This window comes from Garra rufa, chromosome 4 (genome assembly GCF_049309525.1).
Source record: "Garra rufa chromosome 4, GarRuf1.0, whole genome shotgun sequence".
Taxonomy (NCBI): domain Eukaryota; kingdom Metazoa; phylum Chordata; class Actinopteri; order Cypriniformes; family Cyprinidae; genus Garra; species Garra rufa.
The window spans coordinates 32,637,560-32,659,629 of record NC_133364.1 but is presented as its reverse complement, the minus strand read 5'-3'; the positions used below and the strand labels follow the sequence as shown (position 1 = coordinate 32,659,629).

The 22,070-nt window shown below is 42.8% G+C and overlaps 2 protein-coding genes across 2 annotated transcripts in view; one reads left to right on the top strand and one right to left on the bottom strand.

Moving 5' to 3' along the window:
- The window catches only part of LOC141333833 (uncharacterized), a 376,082-nt gene that overhangs the window by 152,709 nt on the left and 201,303 nt on the right, over positions 1-22,070 (bottom strand). The gene's annotated exons all lie outside the window — the stretch shown is intronic.
- LOC141333827 (NACHT, LRR and PYD domains-containing protein 3-like) overlaps positions 18,315-22,070 on the top strand; it is a 54,735-nt gene continuing 50,979 nt past the window's right edge. The window contains exons 1-2 of the mRNA XM_073838976.1: positions 18,315-18,432; positions 21,693-21,974. Of these exons, the coding sequence (XP_073695077.1) occupies positions 21,710-21,974 (265 nt within the window). The 5' untranslated portion in view covers positions 18,315-18,432; positions 21,693-21,709. The remainder of the gene's footprint in view (positions 18,433-21,692; positions 21,975-22,070) is intronic.

The window sequence follows — 22,070 nt, the reverse complement described above, 5'->3', positions numbered from 1 at the left end:
CAGAAGAGATCCTCAGTGATGTGCACACCCAGGAACTTGGTGCTGCTCACTCTCTCCACAGACGCACCATTGATGGTCAGAGGAGCATGCTGAGTGTGCGCTCTACTGAAGTCAACAACAATCTCCTTCGTCTTCACCACATTCAGAGAGAGATTGTTGTCTCCACACCACATGGCCAGGCGGCTCACCTCACTTCTGTAGTTTGTCTCATCCCTGTTGTTAATGGGACCCACCACAGTCGTGTCATCCGCAAACTTAATAAAAAGGTTGGAGCTGTGTGACAGAGTGCAGTCGTAGGTCAGCAGAGTGAAGAGGAGGGGGCTCAGCACACATCCCTGAGGGGCCCCCGTGTAGAATGATGGTGCTGGATGTGTTACTGCCGACCCATACTGCTTGTGGTCTTCCGGTGATGGAATCCAACAGCCAGTTACACAGTTAAGTGTTGAGCCCCAGCTGGACCAGTTTTTGAGTGAGCTGTTGTGGTATAATAGGGTTAAATGCTGAACTGAAGTCTATGAACAGCATTCGGACATATGATTCTTTTTTGTCCAGATGTGTGAGTGCAGAGTGGAGTGCAGTGGAGATGGTGTCATCGGTCGAGCGGTTGGGCCGATATGCAAACTGGAAGGGGTCCAGGGAGAGGGGTAGGACAGTCTTTATGTTCTGCATGACTAGCCGTTCAAAGCACTTCATGAGGATGGGAATAAGTGCAACTGGACGGTAGTCATTAAAGCATGCGGGAGATGACTTTTTTGGCACCGGAATGATGGTGGTGGCTTTGAAACATGTGGGGACAACAGCCTGGGAGAGTGAGATGTTAAAGATGTCTGTGAAAATATCAGTGAGTTCCACTGCACAGTCTCTCAGTACACGACTAGGAATGTTGTCAGGACCCGGAGCTTTGCGAGCATTGATCCTGCTGAGGGATCTCCTCACACTGTCCTGGGACAAAGTCATCACCTGGTCACCAGGAAGGGGTGGGGTCTTCTGTGCTGTGGTGCTGTTTTGCACTTCAAAGCGAGCGAAGAAGGTCTTTAGCTCGTTCAGCAGGGAGATGGTGCTGTCACAGGTCTGTGGTGGGGGCTTGCAATCTGTGATGGTCTGTATGCCCCGCCACAGGCTCTGTGTGTCTCTGCTGTCTTTGAAGCGACGAGATATTCCTCTGGAGTACCTTCTCTTAGCCTCTCTGATGCCACGGGACAGGTTGGCCCTAGCTGTCTTTAGGCTCGCCTCATCTCCAGCTCTGAAGGCAGCGTTCCGAGCTTTCAGCAGCCTGTAGACCTCCCCTGTCATCCATGGCTTTTGGTTGGCGCGGACAGTGATGGTTTTGGTGACTGTTACATCCTCAGTGCATTTGTTAATGTAGGCTGTAACAGTCTCTGTGTACTCCTGGAGGTCAGTGGTGTTGTTGTAAGTGGCAGACTACTTAAACATATCCCAGTCTGTGGTGTTAAAGCAGTCCTGTAAAGCCTCTGAGGACCCCTCTGGCCACACTTGTATCTGCTTACAAACCGGTTGGTGTCTTTAACGAGCGGTCTGTAAGAGGACATTAGCATAACAGTGATATGATCAGAGGCGGCGAGGTGGGGGAGGGGGGAAAGCTTTGTAAGCTCCTCTCTGGGTGGTGTAAACAAGGTCCAGTCTGTTATTTCCGTGGGTTGGAAGGTCAATGTGTTGCTGTATTTTTGGAAACACACTCTTTAAGTCTGCATGATTGAAATACCCAGCTAGGATGAGACAAGCATCTGGGTGGCCTGTCTGCTGCTCACTGATGTGCTGGTACAGTTCATTTAGTGCCTCGCTACTGTAGTTGTTGGAGGTGGGAGGGATGTACACAGCAAACAGCAGTTTATCTGAATATTCCCTAGGTAGATAGAACGGCTGGCACTTAATAACCATAAATTCCAGCACTGGTGAGCAGTATTTGCAGACCACAACAGCATCGCGGCACCAAGCGTCATTGATATAAACACAAAGTCTTAACTCCCGTGACGAAAACTCTGTCGGCACGATAGCATGTCAGCTGGTTGAGCTGAATGGCTCTAAACACAAAAACACAGCAGTCCTTTACATTCCTTTGAGACGAACGTAGTAGTGGGATGTAGTACAGTTTGTTATCCAGTGAGCGTACGTTTGCCAGAACGATGGAAGGGATAGTGGGTTTGTGTGGGCTAGCCGCTAGCCTAGCTCAGATACCTCCAGGCTTACCCCTCTTCCTGTTTTCTCTCACACCGTTTGAGGCGCCTCCATTGTGGGTGAGGAGCAGGAGTGGGGGTCGGTGATTTAAAAGGCCTCCGGAGCAGATCCAGATCATTCAGCTCTTCAGCATCCACAGAGTTCAACTCAAAAACTTTGTTTCTGCCGATGTCGAGCAAAAATGATCGGCTATAACCGTGCTTAAGGGCAGATAAACGCGACAAAGACATACAAAAACACTGCGACTTACAGGATGAAAAACACAAAAACACTGTTTGATCGGGAGAGAGAGAAGCCGCTGCGTGTGCATGCGCTGCCATCTTGGATTAATCACAGTGTGTGATTAATCCAAGAAGCAGGAACGCAGGAACACACTGTTCCATTCCGAGAGTTTAACTTAATGAAAAATTAAGATTTTAATCTCCACAAGCTTCTGCTGGAAATTTATCCTGAACTGAAGGACCTGGAGAAATCAAAGCTATATAAGGAATGTAAGCTTGCCTTTACATTTGATGGACTTGATGAGTCACCGGTCTCTGAATTTTAATACTCGGCCTCTGAATACTTTTGAGAAAAGATCTTCTACAGATGTACTGTTTACAAGTCTGGTCAAAGGTAAGCTTCCATCAGCTCATGTCTGGGTGACATCACGACCAGCAGCAGCCAATCAGATCCCTCCTCAGTATGTAGGTTTATTTACAGACGTGCAAGGATTTACTGACCAACAGAATAAGTACTTCAGAAAGAGAATCACAGATGAGAATCTGTCCTCCAAAATCATTTGACACATTAAGATGTCTTGAAGTCTCTTTATGTGCCACATTCCTGTGTTCTGCTGGATCACAGCCACAGTATTTCAGGATATTCTCACAGGCAACAATGCAGAGAAAATCAAATTAAATTTGTGGGAGTTTGTCATCGGTTTTAAAATCCTCAAACTATCCTGAGAGACTCGGACCTGAGTAACAATGACTTGCAGGATTCTGGAGTGATGCTTTTTTCTGAAGGACTAAAGTGTCCAAACTGTCAGATGTTACAGAGATACTGAGGTAAAATAATTAACAAAACGCTACTCATATGGTAATCAGGGTATAAACCAAATGTGGCCAAGTAATCCTATAATAACGTAACGTATAATGTACTTGGACAAGTTTTGAAAAATGGTGTAGTGCTGTATGTTGTTTCAAGGCTGGCATCATCGGCGGTCCTCTGGGGGGATGGCATCATCTCTTCTGAATCCAGGCTGAATCTTGTGTAATTCCTAGAAACAGGAAAACAAATAGAGAAATAATTAGCGTAGCTGCTGTTCCAACCAAGCAAAAAGTATGTGTTTTGCCCAAGCTGAAGAATGTTGATGTGCATTTGATCAGATGTAACTGAAGTACAACGTTATGAGATAAATTATGTGAATGCTTGGCTAAAGAGATGAGTCTTTAATCTAGATTTAAACATACAGAGTGTGTCTGAACCCCGAACGTTATCAGGGAGGCTATTCCAGAGTTTGGGAGCCAAATGTGAAAAGGCTCTCCCTCCTTTAGTGGACTTTGTTATCCGAGGTACTACTAAAAGTCGAGAGTTTTGCCACCTTAGGGAGCGTGAGGGATTGTAGCGTAGTAGGAGACTAGTTAGGTATGCAGGAGCTAAACCATTAAGGGCCTTATAGGTAAGAAGTAATATTTTGTAAGTGATACGGGACCTAATAGGTAGCCAGTGTAGAGACCGTAAAATTGGGGTAATATGATCATATTTTCTTGATCTGGTAAGGAGTCTAGCGGCTGCATTTTGGACTACCTGTAGCTTATTCATTGAAGAAGAAGGACAACCACCTAGTAGTGCATTACAATAGTCCAGTCTAGACGTCATGAATGCATGAACTTACTTTTCTACATCAGAGACAGGTAACATGTTCCGTACCTTAGCAATGTTTCTAAGATGGAAGAATGCAGTTTTTGTAACATGAGAAATATGATTTTCAAAAGACAGGTTGCTGTCTAATATAACACCCAGATTTTTGACTGTAGAGGAAATAACAGTACATCCGTCTAGTTGCAAATTGCAGTTTAAGAGATTCAGTGTACTGTTTTTTGGTCCAATAAGTAATATCTCGGTCTTATCTGAATTTAATAGTAGAAAATTATTGGTCATCCATTCTTTCACATTTTTAACACACTCTGTTAACTTTGCTAAGTTATAAGTTTCATCTGGTCTTGTTGAAATATATAGTTGAGTATCATCAGCATTACAATGGAAACTAATCCCATATTTCCTAATAATATTACCAAGGGGTAACATGTAAATTGAAAATTATTATATTAACATTAAAATCACAATATGACAAACAAAATATTGCACAATTAGCAAGTTTAGGAAATAAAAAAATAACTTAAAATAAATAACACACTGTGGCTATATTTTCAGAACTTGCTTTAAGGCATGTTTGCGTTCAAAAAAACAAGCTCCCGGACCTTGGATGGGCTAAGTCTGTTTCTTCTCTCAGAGATAATCTGCCCAGTTTTTGAAAAAATTCTTTCAGATGGCACAGATGTGGCCACAATGCAAAGTCTTGCCTTCATGACCTCTGAAAGGGTTTTGTATACAGGAGATAATTTCTTCCACCGGGCCAGGGTGTCTGATGTGCGGTGTAAGAGTGGCTCTGCAAGGTAGGCCCGCATTTCCATCATAGAATCTGATGTTTTGGAAGAGGCTGCCGAAGGTCTCAAGCTTGCTACCCTCTCATCGAAATCCTCCCAAAACATGGCCCCTGCACTGGCACTTGCAGCAGATTCTGAAGTATCCTCCTCCTCATGTTGAACTGGGTTAATAGCTGCTGCAGCTGCTGTAACCCTTTTCACTGTGTCTTCTGCTGCCTGGTGACTGACAAAAGCTTGCTTCTTGAACTTTGGGTCCAGGCAAGTAGCATCAGCAAGCTTCTCATGGTGTTCTACTCTGGCAAACCTTTTAGTAATTTCTGACATCAGAGAATCCACAAGCTTTTTGACAGGGTCAAACTTTGAAGGATTTCTTTGAAATCGGGCAACAATCCTCTGAAGACCTCTTGTCATCAAAATGACTTTGGAGACAGTCACAAACCTATATTAAAAATTAAATTAAAAATGGTTTATAATTTAATTAATTATATAATTATAATTATAAATTAATTATATTAATTAAATTAATTATAACAAAATCAGTGCTGCACATAATTCTCTGTTAAAATTGAGGTTACAGAGAAGCATGGATCATTAAGAGACAGGGGTTAAAATGGTGGTTTTAAAATGAATAATAATATTTTTTAAAAATGTTGAATTACTTACTTTTCTGCACTCACTTCAGTGGTGACCTCCGCAAATGGTTTAATAATTTCCAAAATTTCTCTGGAAATTTCCAATTCTTCTGGTAACAAGGTTGGCAGAGATGGATTAATTAGTGCCAGTGTGGAGATTATTGGATCTTTTACTTCAGTAAATCTTTTCAACATGTAATATGTTGAATTCCACCTTGTAGCCACATCCTGTTTTAACCGCAATGGCTCTTGACCCATCTGTTTTTGTGTGGCCCCGAGTTTCTCTGAAGCAACTGTACTTCTGTGAAAGTATTCCACAATTGCCTTGACCTTCTGCACTATATGTTGTACCTCCTTTAGTGCAGCTTTGACAATTAGGTTCTACATATGTGCAAAACAAGATATGTGGTCCCAGTGAAGATGATCTCTCACGGCTGAAACAATGTTGCTGGCATTGTCTGAGACACAGGCTACAATTTTGTCACGCAACCCCCATTCATCTGTGACCCTTGTCAGCTCCCTTGCCAGGTGAGCAGCAGTGTGTCTGTCACTGAAATGAAAGCAGTCCAGAAGATACGAGGTCATCTGAAAGTCCTCAGTGAAATGACATGTCACACTCATGTAGCTGGTTGTTGTAATAGACGTCCAGCAGTCTTTTGTGAGACACACAGCAGAGACATTCCTGATTTTTTCCATAATGTCACTTCTTAACTTGTCATACAGCCTAGGCATTACAGTTTTTGATAATGTTTTTCTGCTAGGTAGACTGTATGATGGGTCGAGAAGATGCGAGTATTCCTTAAAGCCCTAATTCTGCAGGATTAGAGGAGTAGAGTACAGAGGTGAAGGTGGGGCGACGACCGACCAGGGCGGAGCCGGAGGGACGATGGAGCCCGGTGGAGCTGGTGGACCGACGGCCGACAGCGGAGACAGGGGAGCAGAGAGCCGGGGTGGAGCCGCAGGGTCGGAGGGCTGAGGCGGAGTCCAGGACTCTGAGGCTGGAGGCGATGGTGAGGGATCCTCCAGCCAGGACACCGATGGAGACTGGCAGACCCACGGCAACTCCTCTGCACTGAAGGTGGGTTGAAGGTGAGCCGAGGGACTGTCAGGAGACAGGGTGGGAAATTAGACAGTCCATACATGGCCTCCGTGGCCAGAACAGGGCAGACAGGAATCTCAGGAAGGCTGGGCGGAACCAGCATAGGCTCTGGACGATTGGACGGAACCAGCGGAGGCTCTGGAAGGCTGGGCAGAACCAGCGGAGGCTCTGGCGGAGGCTATGGGAGGCTGGGCGGAACCAGCGGAGGCTCTGGGAGGCCGGGCAGAACCAGCGGAGACTCTGGGAGGCCGGGCGGAACCAGCGGAGACTCTGGGAGGCCGGGCGGCACCAGCGGAGACTCTGGGAGGCCGGGCGGCACCAGCGGAGACTCTGGGAGGCTGGACGGAGCCATCTTGGCCGGGGAATCAGGCTTGGCGGCCATCTTGGCCGGGAACTCAGAAACGGTGGCCATCTTGGCCGGGGACTCAGGAACGGCGGCCATCGTGGCCGGGAACTCAGGAACATTGGCGGCCATCGTGTGTGCAGACTCTGGCGTGGCAGCCATCTTGCGTAGTGGCTCTGAGCTGGAGTTTACTGTGGGAACATTGTTGTCCTCTTCTTTGATTCCCACAGTAAAAGGAGAGCCACTCATTTGCAGAGCAATGTCAATGTAAATTTGTAAAGTCCAGTTAGGTGCAAACATGGGCATGAGTGAAGCCAATGGCTCTAAGAGTCCTCCACGGAAGAAAATCATCAGGCATGCCTCATCCATAGTAGACTGATTTGCCAATTCAATAAAGTCCATTGCCTACTCCTTAACAGACTGCTCACCTTGTTTGAGACGCATGATCTGTACTGTTGAATTCGTGCTGGCAATACAAGACTTCACCAAGAGCTAGGTGTGAGAGTGGTTTATATGCAGTCCTAGAAATGAGGTGCAGGTGTGAGCGGTAATCAGTGCAGTGAGAAACAAGGAGCAGGTGAATGCAGTGATTAGTGCAGTGGCTTGTGGGGAATGAAGTCCATGATGTGTAGTGCAAGAGTTTATGATGACAGGACGACTCAATTCGTGACAGTTCCCTTGGTGACAACCTTGATGGACAGTTGTCCTTCAGCTGAACCATTGGTTTAAACCTTGTGTGATCCAAGCACATTATAATTCTAAATAAATCACTTTAATTCTCCAATTTTATTTCAATTACAACTTGACAATTTGTTGTTATCATAACCTTAATATTTTTACCCAACATTTATTTTCCAAGATGTTGTTTTCTTTTACTTTGACATTATGTTCTTTTTGAAAAAAATTTTATATGCAAATAAAAAAAAAAGTCAGTTCTGCCTAAGAAAAACAATTATTATACAAGCAATTTGAAAATTGGAATAAAAACAAACAAACAAGATATAAGTAGCTACTTTGTATTTGTAGGCTTGGATTATTTTATTATACAGTTCATTGTTCTGAAGACAGTAAAAGGACAAATAAAAAAAATATAGAAGGGGTTTGTTTATTTATGAACTACATCACAGATCCTCAAAAACCAGAAACAATCACAGTGACAGAAATGGGCACACCTTTTTTTATTTCTTTACTTATTAAGCCTATTCATCTTTACATTAGTATTACTAACTAAGATACTGATGCGGGATAAGGTCACGTGACAAAAGAACGAAAGGACTCGGAGGACTCGAGAAATGAACTAATCTTTTCTTTTTCCGGCTCAGACTGCATTGGTTAACGTTAGGGAGCAGTCACGTGACAAAAGAACGAAAGCACTCGGAGGACTCGAGAGGTGAACTAATCTTTTCTCTTTCCGGCTCAGGCTGCATTGGTTAACGTCAGGGAGCGGTAATGTGTTGAACCGACAACGAGACTTAAACCCGACGACTTGTCAGATCAGAGGTGAGGTGAGCTAGACTAAAGACCCAGGTAGGCTAAGTAATATATAACTATTTTATTGTTCTTATAGCATTATAGTATTGTCTTGTTTGTAGTGTGATTCACGTTTGTGTATATAGATGTGTTAGGGAAGTATCACATAACATTTTAATGGCCTTTTGCTAAAATGAACGAAATGACTCGAAAAAAGATTCGTTCATTTTGCTGAACGAGACTCAAAGATCCGAGTCGGTAAAATGATCCGAACTTCCCATCACTAGCTGCGATGACTCCCCATTTAAATAAACAAAGTGGTAGCGATCGGACAGGTATGATCTGAACCATCTTAAAGCCTGCCCTTGAATACCTGTATAGCTTTGTAATCGATCTATGAGTATGTCATGATCTATAGTGTCGAATGAAGCACTAAGATCAAGTAAAACTAGCAATGAGATGCAGCCTTGATCTGACGCAAGTAGCAAGTCATTTGTGATTTTTACAAGTGCAAAAGAGAAGTTCTTCAAAGAGATTATTATTTTGCAAGAAGGAGCACAATTGAGCAGACACAACTTTTTCTAAAATTTTAGACATAAATGGAAGATTAGAAATGGGTCTGTAATTTGCCAATTCACTTGGGTCTAGCTGTGGTTTCTAAAAGGCTTAATAACCGCTAGTTTGAATGGTTTTGGGACATGACCTAAAGATAACGATGAGTTAACAATATTAATAAGCGGTACTTCTGCTACAGGAAACAACTCTTTTAGTAATTTAGTGGGTACAGGATCTAATAAGCATGTTGTTGGTTTAGATGCGACAATAAGTTTTAGATTGTCTTTAAGAAAGGATTTGTGTTCTGTTTTTCCCTTTTTGCGTAGTAAACTTTTTGACTAAGCGTCTCACTGCTTTTTTACCACTCATTGGTAGAAATTAAGGCTCTTGCGCCAGAGACCCAGGTTCGATTCCCAGCTTTGACAGTTTTTGAAGTCTTGGAATATCTTTGTAGATGGCTGCACATATAAAAAAAATAATCCACCTAATCCTAAAAAAAATCTAACAAAAGGTTTTTCATCATTTTTTTTTTTTTTGTAGTAGCAGGTGGCCCTAATAACATACTAAAAGTTTACCAAAGTTTGATCACTAGAAAGGTGTAATTTGCAAGACGGTGTCCAAGATGGGCAACTCCTTCATTATTTGACCTAGCCAAGTAAGTGACAGTTCTGAAGATGGCAACTAAATATTCTCCTGGAAATACTTGCTATCTTTATAGCTCATATAATGACCTTCTTGTGATGCCTTTGTTTCCTTTATTTGGTCAAGAATGTCAGTATGTTTAAATATTTCCTGGATCATCTGAAGTATTGGGACATAAACGACTGTGCGCCCAGGCTCCAACACATACTGCACTGACTTTACCACAGGAAATGTTTTTTCCAAATATGTTTTTCTTTGTTTATTCGAAGACAAGTCCTCACCTTTATGCTGAGTTCAGACTGCACGATTTTCAAAGCAATCGTGTCACAGATGTTTTCACACTGCACGATGGATCGGCGACAGGGGGTTTCACACTGCATGACTTTACAATAGGAAGAATCACCGACAACTTTGTCCCGGTCCGCAAACTACGTCTCACAACCAAACACACGCGAGAAGTGACATTGAAACAACGCGAGGTCAGGCGTGCAAGTTCTCACGTGAGACTGGGATTATTATAAAAAAAAATGGTAGCCCGCAAGAAGCTTGTCATACAAAATGCATGTGCACTCATTTGCAGCGAAAAGAAAAGAAGTGAAACTATGCTTGTTGCTATTGTGGTCTAATACCTTCGTAACTCCTCCCCCAACTTCCCACTGGCCTGGATGTTGCTGTCTCATTGGCTGTAGGTAATCGCCGACGTTATGTTCAGTCAGATCACCTTTCACACGGCATGATTTTGAATCGCCGACAGGTCCAGACGTCGGCGATAGTTCACACTGTGTGATTGTCTCTCACGTTATCAGGCACCGATTTGCCTGTGATTTCGGGCATTTGTCGGCGATTTCTCAAAACCTGTCGGCGAGTCAAAATCGGGGCTAAAATCATGCAGTCTGAACTAGGCTTTAGCTGTGGCACTGACAAAAATGTTTGTGTCGTTAACAGCATTTACCAAATCATTCAAGACAGCTTCAGTAGGAGATACATGATGCTGTTGTAAATGGACATGTCACATTTTCATGGTTCTTTAAGTGGTTCCTTCTGGGAACGTTCTCTGTATGTAAAAAAAAAAAAAAAAAAATTCTAAAAATAACCTGCAGGGAACGTTCTGGGAAGGTTCTTTTTAGGTTATAGAAATAAATTTTAAAAAAAATCTGCAGGGAACTGTTAGGATTATCAGTCTTGTCTTCACAGTGTTTTTTCCCCTATGTTTCCAGTCTAAATGGTTTAGTCCTTGTTTCCCCCTTTTGGTTCATGTTCGTTTGAGTCAGTCCTTGCTGCAGCCTGTATCGCGATGACGTAGCTGGATCAGGCCCAATACGTACTGGACGTTGTAACACGCATGCGCGGTGCTTTGTTTTGCTGATATTTCAACATAAACAGTCACATGAGTGAAAACAGCTTTTTGTTGGGAAAGTCAGGGGAGAGACGCACACTTCAATTGGACTGGATTAACACATGCAGCATCTTAATTGTTAAGAAAATGGTATTCCTAATAAATGTCTCGAATATTTTGATTATGTCTAATGCTTCTCTTTCTTTTTGGAATTATTAGACACATTTCACTATGTCTTTTCAGATGCCTAGGTCTGTTTAATGTCCTTAATTATACAATTTCTAGCACTATTTTTAAACGTTTATTTTAAAAATAGTATTATATTAAAATATATTGTAAGCAGCACCATGCCAAACACAAGCGGCGAAGTATTGTTTGGCCTTAGCGAACTCTACCGAGCGTTTTCCTTGATTTCCTAGTTCCCGTGTTTCTTAGTTTTCTGTTTCTTAGTTTCTTAGTTTATTCTTGTTTTTGTTTCCCAAGTCTTAGTCTAGTCATAGTTTTGCCGTCTTTGTTTGTTTGTTTTTTCTTTGTTACTTTGGACTGCCCTTCTGGATTTTGACCCACGCCTGTTTTACTTCGCTTTGTCAGTCACTGGCTCCTCATTCACTGTGGTCGCTTCCGAGGACTCAGTGAACAAGCTGCAAATCACAGCCAAATATCTAAAGCCACAGTGTAAGATGTCTGCTAGCCCAGAGCCTCAGCACAAGATGTCTGCTAGCTTAAAGCTACAGCACAAGATATCTGCTAGCCCAGAGCCTCAGCACAAGATGTCTGCCAGCTTAAAGCCTCAGCACAAGATGTCTGCTAGCCCAGAGCCTCAGCACAAGATGTCTGCCAGCTTAAAGCCACAGCACAAAATGGCCACCCTTCCAGAGACAGTTCACAAGATGGCCGCCCTTCCAGAGCCTGTTCACAAGATGGCCGCCCTTCCAGAGACAGTTCCCAAGATGGCTGCCCTTTCCGAGTCTGTTCACAAGATGGCCGCCGTCCCAAAGCCCATTCACAAGATGGCTCCCGTTCCTGAGTTCTCGGTCAAGATGGCCGCCCTTCCAGAGCCTGTTCACAAGATGGCCGCCCTTCCAGAGACAGTTCCCAAGATGGCCGACCTTCCCGAGTCTGTTCACAAGATGGCCGCCGTCCCAAAGCCCGTTCACAAGATGGCTTCCGTTCATGAATTCCCGGCCAGGATGACTGCCGTTCCTGTGTCTCCGACCAAGATGGCCGCCATGCCCGAGCCTGCACTTTCAAGGTCACGTCAAGATACAGCAGTTCCCTTCGAGCCAGGTCAAGTCACAGCTGTTCCTGTCACGCCAAGTCAAGTCACAGCTGTTCCCTCCGAGCCAAGTCACGCCTCGCCCAAGCGTCCAGAGCCCTCGCTCCCAAGCCACGCAGAGCCCTCGATCCCATTGCCGACTGCATTACCGGTTATGGCAATTGCCATTTTGAGTGTGTGGGCCGCACACTGCGTCCCGGAGGCCTCGTCTGCCCATGAGTCTGTCAACGAGTCTGCTCTAGAGGCCTCTTCTGTCCACGTGTCCGCTGCGCCTACACCTCTTATGGAGGTGGCGTTTATGGCGGAACCCCCTGAGGAGGCGGCTCCCCCTGCAGATCCTCAGAAGGGGCCCAGACTTGAATCTACTGCCCGCTCAACCACTGTCAAGTTTCCTGCTCTCCCTGCACCTCCGTGGTTTCCCGCTCTGCTGTGGGGATTCTTGTTTCTGTCCACTCTGCCATGGCTACCCAAGCTCCCTGATTAGCCATGGTCCCCTGAACTGTTTGACCTGCCATGGCTACCCAAGCTCCCTGATCAGCCATGGTCCCCTGAACTGTTTGACCTGCCATGGCTACCCAAGCTCCCTGTTCTGCAATGGCCCCTTGAACTGTTTTGGCTACCCAAGCTCCCTGATCAGCCATGGTCCCCTGAACTGTTTGCCCTGCCACAGCTACCCAAGCTCCCTGTTCCACCATGGCCCCCTGAACTTTTTGCTCTACCGTGGATGCCCAGGCTCCCTGATCCGCCTTGGCCTTCTGGACTGTCTGCTCTACCAAGGCCCCCTGCTCTACCTGCACCGCCCTGGCTCTCGCTGGATTCTCTGCCTTTGCTCCACGGTCCAGGCCCACCACTGCTCCATAGTGATCCTGTTGTCCCTGTCTGCCCTGTCACGGCTATGAAGGCCGTTCCTAAAATCCCTGCCCGCCCTGACTCTGCACCTTGCTCCCCCCCACCATTTTGGACTTATTGTTTTTGTATTTTGTTTGAGCGCCAGGAGTCGCTCCTAGAGGGGGGGGGGGCTATGTTACGCCAGGCCAGCAGAGGGAGCCTTTGCCTCTCAGTGACTGCTGCTGCTCCCTCTGCTGCTTCACTGGTTACTTCCTGTCTGTCACCCATTTTAAGCAGCACCATGCCAAACACAAGCGGCGAAGTATTGTTTTGCCTTAGCGAACTCTACCGAGTGTTTTCTTTGATTTCCTAGTTCCCGTGTTTCCTAGTTTTCTGTGTTTCTTAGTTTATTCTTGTTTTTGTTTCCCAAGTCTTAGTCTAGTCATAGTTTTGCCGTGTTTGTTTGTTTTTTCTTTGTTACTTTGGACTGCCCTTCTGGATTTTGACCCACGCCTGTTTTACGGATTACTCTTTGGACTGTCTTCATTGTTTTCGTTTGCCGATATTTTGACCCTGCCTGTCGACCACGATCTCATTAATAAAAGCTGCATTTGGATCCTCATCTCCGTCGTCATTCGTAACACCTATTAAGTTGATTTATTTTTTTTCGGTCCGAGGTGCGGTAGTTGAAAACGTCGGTCAGGTTCGGGTTGTTTATACATTGACCCGCGCATCACTGATAGCCATTAAAGAAGGAACTCTTACCAGTCAAAATATCATTAAGCACACTCTTTTTTTTTGACATCTGAAGATATATATATATATTTTTTTTTATTGGTGCTGTTATTATTTTTCCATTTCCCCTTGAATGTGTACTGGTATTTCAAGTATTTTACATACCTTATTGTATTGTAACTTTAGGATTAAAATGACACATAAAATGACATATTTTTGCTTCCACTCAACAATAAATATGACCTGAATAAAATGCCTTCATTTTAATATGTTGTATATACACTCACTGAAAATAATACTTGACAAAGACATTATGCGTTTAATCCATTAAATTTGTTAAAACTTATTTTAAAACTTATTTTAAAACTTTAAAATTTAAAACTTTAAAATTGTAACATTTTGCATGTGTGTAGAGAGCATCACATTACAACTTAAGCATCACATTTGTAAATTATTATTTATCAATTATTACTTAGTAATATTCATCTCTACTAATACTGTCACAAGGAGGAGTCAGAGACGTTCAGATCCATTCGCAGCATTTATTTAACAGACGTGGTCAAACAGACAGGGTCAAAATATCGGCAAACAGTAACCTCAAAGACAATCCAGAGAGTAATCCGTAACACAGGCGGGGGGTCGAAATCCAGAAGGGCAGTCCAAAGTGACAAAGAAAACAAATAAGACAAACAAAACAAACCAGGAATAAACTAAGGAAACAACAAGGCCAGGGAGCATGGAAACATGGAAAACGCTTAGAATAACAACCATAGGGAATGATAAGACTTCGCAAGGTGGCTGTGTGTGTGAGTGGCTTAAGGGGTTTGCAGTCCAGAATGTGTGTGCAAGATTTCATGATGAGAAGACAGACCAGATACATGACAGAGCCCCTCCCCAAGGAGCGGCTTCCAGACGCTCTAACCACCTAATACAACCTAAAGGGTGGTGGAGCGGAGGCGTAACAGGGGGAGTGATGGAGGGCCAGGTCCATGTGGGGGTACTGGAACCAGGAACTGAGGCGGAGCCGACGGAGGGAGAAGCCATGATGAAGGAAGGGTTGGCTCCTGCATGGGGCCGACCGACGGAGGTGGAGCCGGAGAGTCGATGGTCCTGGGCGACACAGAGGATCCGGAGGGCCAAGGCGGAACCCAAGGCTCTGGCGACCCCGGCGGAGATGGTGGTCCGGAGGTACGCAGCGGAGCCGGAGTGACAGAGGATCGAGGCTGTGCCCACGGGAGGGAGGAGGTCCACAGAGCCGGCAGGACGGAGTGACGAGGCGCAGCCGGAGGAGTAGAGTCCAGAGGCGAAGGTGGGGCGACGACTGACCGGGGCGGAGCCGGAGAGACGATGGAGCCCGGAGGAGCTGGTGGGCCGACGGCCGACAACGGAGACGAGGGAGCACAGAGCCGGGGTGGAGCCGCAGGGTCGGAGGGCCGAGGTGGAGTCCAGGACTCTGAGACTGGAGGTGATGGTGAGGGGTCCTTCAGTCTGGACACCGATGGAGACTGGCAGTCCCACGGCAAGTCCTCTGCACCGAAGGTGGGATGTGGGTGAGCAGAGGGACTGTCAGGAGACAGAGGTGGCGGAATTGGAGCAGCAGGGAGGGTGGGTGGGAACAGTCCATGCATGAGCTCCGTGACCAGAACCGGGCAGACAGGAATCTCAGGACGACTGGATGGAACCAGCGGAGTCTCTGGAAGGCTGGGCGGAACCAGCGGAGGCTCTGGAAGGCTGGGCTGAACCAGCGGAGTCTCTGGAAGGCTGTCTTGAGGAGCGGGCTCTGGACGACGCTCTTGTGAAGCGGGCTCTGGACGACGCTCTTGTGAAGCGGGCTCTGGACGACGCTCTTGTGAAGCGGGCTCTGGACGACGCTCTTGAGGAGCGGGCTCTGGAGAACTGGACGACCCCAGCGGAGATTCAGGAGGGCTGGGCGTCTCCAGCGGAGACTCTGGAAGAGCAGGCTCTGAGCGAGCGGTCACTGGAGGGCGCTCTGGTGGCGCAGTCACTGGAGGGCGCTCTGGCGGCGCAGTCACTGATTTGATGGTAGCCATCTTGTGCCATGGCTGTGGAAGGGGGCCCATCTTGAGAGCAGACTCTGGAAGGGCAGCCATTTTGCGAACAGAGTCTAGAAGGGAGGTCATCTTGTCAAGAGACTCTAGAAGGGAGGCCATCTTGCTTACAGACTCATGCGGGTCCATATTGTGATGCTGGAGGTGAAACAAAGCCGCTGGATCCTGGTTTGGCGAAGTCTTCTGTCACAAGGAGGAGTCAGAGACGTTCAGATCCATTCGCAGCATTTATTTAACAGACGTGGTCAAACAGACAGGGTCAAAATATCGGCAAACAGTAACCTCAAAGACAATCCAGAGAGTAATCCGTAACACAGGCGGGGGGTCGAAATCCAGAAGGGCAGTCCAAAGTGACAAAGAAAACAAATAAGACAAACAAAACAAACCAGGAATAAACTAAGGAAACAACAAGGCCAGGGAGCATGGAAACATGGAAAACGCTTAGAATAACAACCATAGGGAATGATAAGACTTCGCAAGGTGGCTGTGTGTGTGAGTGGCTTAAGGGGTTTGCAGTCCAGAATGTGTGTGCAAGAGTTCATGATGAGAAGACAGACCAGATACATGACAAATACACAGGTTAGAATATCATCACAATACAGTATTGTCCCTTTAAACCAGCGCATGCGTATTATATTCAGAGATCGCTACTGCCCATGTGTCTATGACATCGGCAAAACAAACCACCGCGCATGCGCCGAACAACGTCCAGTATCAAAAAAGATACAATTATTTAAATAACGAATATTTTATCATTAGCCTACTATTACTACTTGCAAAATTTCATATTCACTGCTGCAAATTCACTCATCAAAAAACTTTATTTATTATTTTTTTTAAAAAGAGGTTCAACAGTATATCCAAACTTTTCCATTATCTTAAAAATCCTAAACTGTCGATTTGTTTCATCTTTTTAATTTATATTGTTAAAGGTTTTGTTTTGTATTTATTTGATTATTTTTTAATTGTATTATATGCATGTATAATGCTGACAAAGGACCTCTTGGTTCATTTGGTTTAGTCCTGCCCATGTTTGTATTTCCCCCGGTTTGCTCGGTTGTAACCACACCCATGTTTCTGTGTATTTAAAGTCTGTCTCTGCACACTCCCAGTGTCCTTTGATAACGTTACATGTTCTTTGTTTAAGTGCCTGTTTTTTGTTTCTTAAAGTGTTTGTTTTGTTTATACTTTCGCTTCCTGGCTTTTCCTGGCATCATCATCATCATCATCCACACCATTCAGTATTGTGACAGATCGACGGACCTGAATTAAGATGAGTCGGGCTGAGGCAGCAATCAGGGGACTGTGGCAAGGCGGTCGTGAGTTGGAGCGATATGAGGAGGACTTCATCGAGCTCTCCCATCAGGCTGGCATGAAGCTGCTCTCGGCACTGTGATTGTTTTGGGTCTGGATGATGAGACCATTCGCAAATTGTGTGCTCAAGAATCCTCTCATTATAACACACGAAGTGTAGACACTGTGAAAGATTCATTGTGCATTTATTCATTGTGTTATAAGAGTTTAATGAGATTGTGATTAACTGAGATGTCAGCTTTAAGTGTGTTGTTTGCTCGCATTCTGCCATGCATGCACACAGCAGCAGATGCTTGCTGATTAGTTAAGAACAATAAGATCGATGTACTGAAAAAAAATCTATATAGGTAACTTCAATGCAGGCTTTTGCAGGAAGGAGAGGGACATAACATGAATCTCACAGTCGGGAGCGGGACGAGATAATATTTCCGCGGGAGTGGGCGGGCGCATGAAAGAATGTTGCAGGAAAATCCGTCATGCGCACGTCTCTACCTCAAACATTATCAGCTCCCGCCCTGTCTGTAAACTCTGGCACCCCCTGGGAACCACTGCATTATATTACCGTGTTACAGCAAAAAGTAATATGCTATTGTAATATTATCAGTTTTGTAATGCGTTACTTACAACATTGCTCAAGGTACATTACCTTCTGCAATTTTGTAATTGTCTCTTTCTTGATCCTCAAACTTCTCTCATGCCTTCAGATAGTCCAGAATGCTTCTTTTGCATGGCTGTTGACATTGGCTAAAAATACAGTCATATCCCTTAACTGGCTTTTGGTTTATTCTAAGATGCAGTTTAAGATGTTGTTTGTTTTTAAAGCCCTCTCTGATCAAGCTCCATCATATATTTAAAATCTTATCCTGCCTCACTCATTTAACAAATATTTTCAGATCTTTTGCTAAAGCACTTTTTCAACAATCTCTACTGAATTTAAAGGATGATAGTGCCTTTTCACATCCACCTGGTACATCTTGTGTTTTTATTTCTATTTTATTATGTTTTGTATCTCACAAATTCGAACATTACACAACACTATACATATGTGGGACTGAAACTTGATACACTTCCAACATTCAAAACTCATGCACAAACTTGTAGCAACTTGTAAGCTGTAACTTGTAACAAACCTATAATTTTAACTGACTGAAAAACAAAGCAGATAAAAGTTTTGATGACTGACACTGTTCTCATTCTCATATCTCTTTCTGGTAGAAGTGAAAGAACTTTCTCTAAAGTTCAACAAGACACTTTAGAGACAGAAAAATACAGTTTCAACCACTGAGGTGAGTGTTTTATCTTTCTCTAGTTTTCATATATGTGTTGTCTTATATGCCATTGGTCACTTTGTGCTTCTGCTACTAATGCTGTGCTGAAGTCATTTTGATGATTTAATTTAAACCTTTGTAGGTAAATCACAGAAAGCTGCATATTATGATATAGTTTTTACTTTGTTTATTAGTGTGTCTATGATTCTCAAACAGTATTTCTTATCGTACACTCTACTCTTTAAGAGAGACTATCACCCAACAGCTTTGTGGCATCTGATCTAATTTGATCTAATATTTTGTCTTAATGATGAACTCAGACTCATTCAGTAAATATCAAGAGCAACATTTCTACTCATTAACATGGTTTTACTTAATTTTACTTCAATTGTTAAACGCAATGGAGTTACAGAAATACAAATAACTCAGAAATGTAGGAAATTTCCATTTGAAAAATAAAGTGTTCATAAAGATAATTCACTTTTGAATGCTGAGCTGTGAGACTGGAAAAGTATAATAGCTTTGCATTATAATAATGATTTAAAACGCTAAAAACTGAAGGTGCTGAAAGTTTAGGGACATTTATCTGAAGTAAATGAAAGTCTTATTTAGAGACAAAAGGCAACTGTAGTCAACCCGATTTCATTTGTTTTTATGAAATGATCTTGGTTTAACTGTTTCTGAAGACAAACATATTTCTGCAGTGCTTTCAAAGTCACCAGTTATAAGTATTACAGCAAATCATTTATCTTCCCATACAAATAAATAGAAATATCAAAAGCAGGAAGAACACATTCATGGATTGTTTCTACTAAAAATGATCTCAAACACAAGATCACACAACCAGGCTTCACTTGTCATCCTTATGGTTATCCTGGGTCCAGTGTTGTCACTTTACTGGAACTTCTAACTTCAATACTGTACCTTAAAAAAAAAAATACATATTCAGTACCATTTTCAATACCAATAGGAAAAATACCCACAGTAGTAAAATCTGTGTGTAATTCTGCACCAAAATTTATGGTAACAAAATACAGATTTGTAAATTTCTTTGTACATATTTACTTTTTTTTACTGTAATGTATAGAGGAATGAAAATGTTGAATGACTTGCCATCAGACATTACATGTTATTTAATAAGTGAGAACTGTGGATATGCAGACTTACAAAGAAACACATTTAATAAAAATGACTTGGCCTCCTGAAATTTAAAGTACAATAAAACAACATTAAAGATAAACACACCCAACCAAAATGCATTTTACAATTATACAACACATGGACGATGGACAATAAAATATGTAATCACGTAATCTGAACCTTTGTTGAAAGCTTCAGTGAACTCCAAGGAAAGTTTTTGGAAGACCTCCAAATATTTAAAGGGTTAGTTCACCCAAAAATGAGAATTAGCCCATGATTTACTCATCCTCAAGGCATCCTAGGTGTATCTGACTTTCTTCTTTTAGACGAATAAAAACTGATTTATATTCAAAATTGACCTGGCTTTCCAAGCTCTCTAATGGCATTTGGTGGGTGGTAGTGTTCAACTGTCCAAAAGTCGAATAAAGCACATCCATTTGTAATAAAAAGTGACCCTCAGTCGGCTTCAGGAGGGTGGATGAAGGCCTCCAGTAGCGAATCGATGCAGTTTTGTAAGAAACATTTGGATGTTTTAAATTCATGATGTTGTGAGATGTTTTATAGATGTTCATATAAAATGCTGAATATATAACTACTGTTTGATTGAAATGATTTAATCCTTGTGCAACCTTATGGACATTTTTATCTTTTATTATTATTATTATTATTATTATTTTAAATAATTTTGCCTGCAGCAATGCTAACTACATAAATTTGGACTCAGGTTTGTATTTTTATTGGAATTGTAATATTTCACCCTCATTTCCTTTAATAAATCTATTTTACAATAGATACAAAAAATAGTTCCTCTCAGCACCTTTTGGACAAAAATGTGCTCATTAAGGATCCTTTGGCCATTTAACTATAAAATGATGCTATAATTGTTAATATTTTTTATTCTGTTGGCAAGGCTTCAACATTAAAATTTTGACTACTTTTTATTGGATGGTGCCATTTTTTTCATGTTTGGCATATAAAGCAAATACTTGCTTTATTCCTGTTTTCTGCTTATGCAAATTATAGTCTATTATAGAGTCAGTTGGATAAATTATGCGGTTATAATTGTGAAGGTATGTTGGTATGGTAAAAAAAAAAAAAAAAAACTTTAACTAAAAAAAAACATATTTGTGAGCATTAAAATCCTGCTGTCGCTCTGAAGAAACTGCACCAGCAGCTGATCTCGAAACACTCTCGCGGTACTTTGATGCCACACATGACAGTGACGTGGTGTCTGCGCCATCTCAATTCGGACAATGTATTTCACTTAATATGAACTTTTGTTTATTGAACAATTTTATTTATTTATTATCACTTTTGCAAATTCCCTTAATGATCTTTAAAAGATGTCACTCACAGTTCCTCACAATCATTATAATGATTAAAAGTTTCATTATAATCAACAAAGCTCTCTACACTGCACATCAAATATCTTATTTACACCATATCTACACTTTGTTATAATGAGAGGATTTGTGAGCTAGCAATACTCAGCAATGAACAGAACTCAAGTATTTTGAGCAGTGAGTGGATTCTGATTAACACTGCATTCAAAGAATCAATATATGTCTGCAATACATTACTCAACACTGCAAATACACATGGTACAAATCTTTGAATTTCCCTTGAGCTCAAACACAAATATGCAAATATGCTTTTTAAAATATTCCTTAAAGTCTTTGTCTTTGAGTAGTGATGTATTCAAGAACTTGAGCTTTGCATCAAAAGGGGGGAGCATGCGTTGTGACGATCTCACGAGACAACAGCTGTGTCACGGCGGCGAGCTGAACGCAACTAAAACAAAACAAAACAGACCGATCTAAATTTAAAACTACTATTACACCTTCCTACAGTTTTAACACCAGAACCAGATTAAAACCCAAAGTGGAAACCGTGTGCGGGTCTGTTGATGACAGAAATTGAGTCTTCACATGGTTTACTGTTATCTTGAGTCTGAAAAACTGGTTTTATTCATGTTCTTAAATAGTTCTGGTTTAACAGGTTTAAGTTCTGAAGAAAACATCCCCCTCCAGAGTCCTAGAAAAATTCATAACCGAAAGCAGCTTCATAATTCACTTATGGCCACATGTTAAGAGTGGAAGTACTTAAGATAATTTCTTTTCTTTTTTTTTGACCCGCAGATGTGAGTCAGTGAAGGATGATGGCATCTGTGAAAGAGCTGCTTGTGGACTCACTGACGGATCTGGTAGAAGCTGAACTGAAAGAGTTTCATTGGCGCTTAATGAATACGTATCATAAACATATATCAAAGTCAGAAATGGAGAAGGCAGATATATTTGACACAGTAGATAAGATGGTAGTATGTTTTGGACCAGAAGAAGCTGTGAAGGTCATGGTGGACATCCTGAGAAGGATGAACCAAAATGATCTGGCTAAACAGTTGGAGAATGAACACATGCAAGGTAATATTTAATTCACTGTGACTGTAACATGACTAAATATATAGAAGTGTGAAGGTTTGACTTAAACCTCTTTTCCTCTTTGCTTTGCTTTGCTGA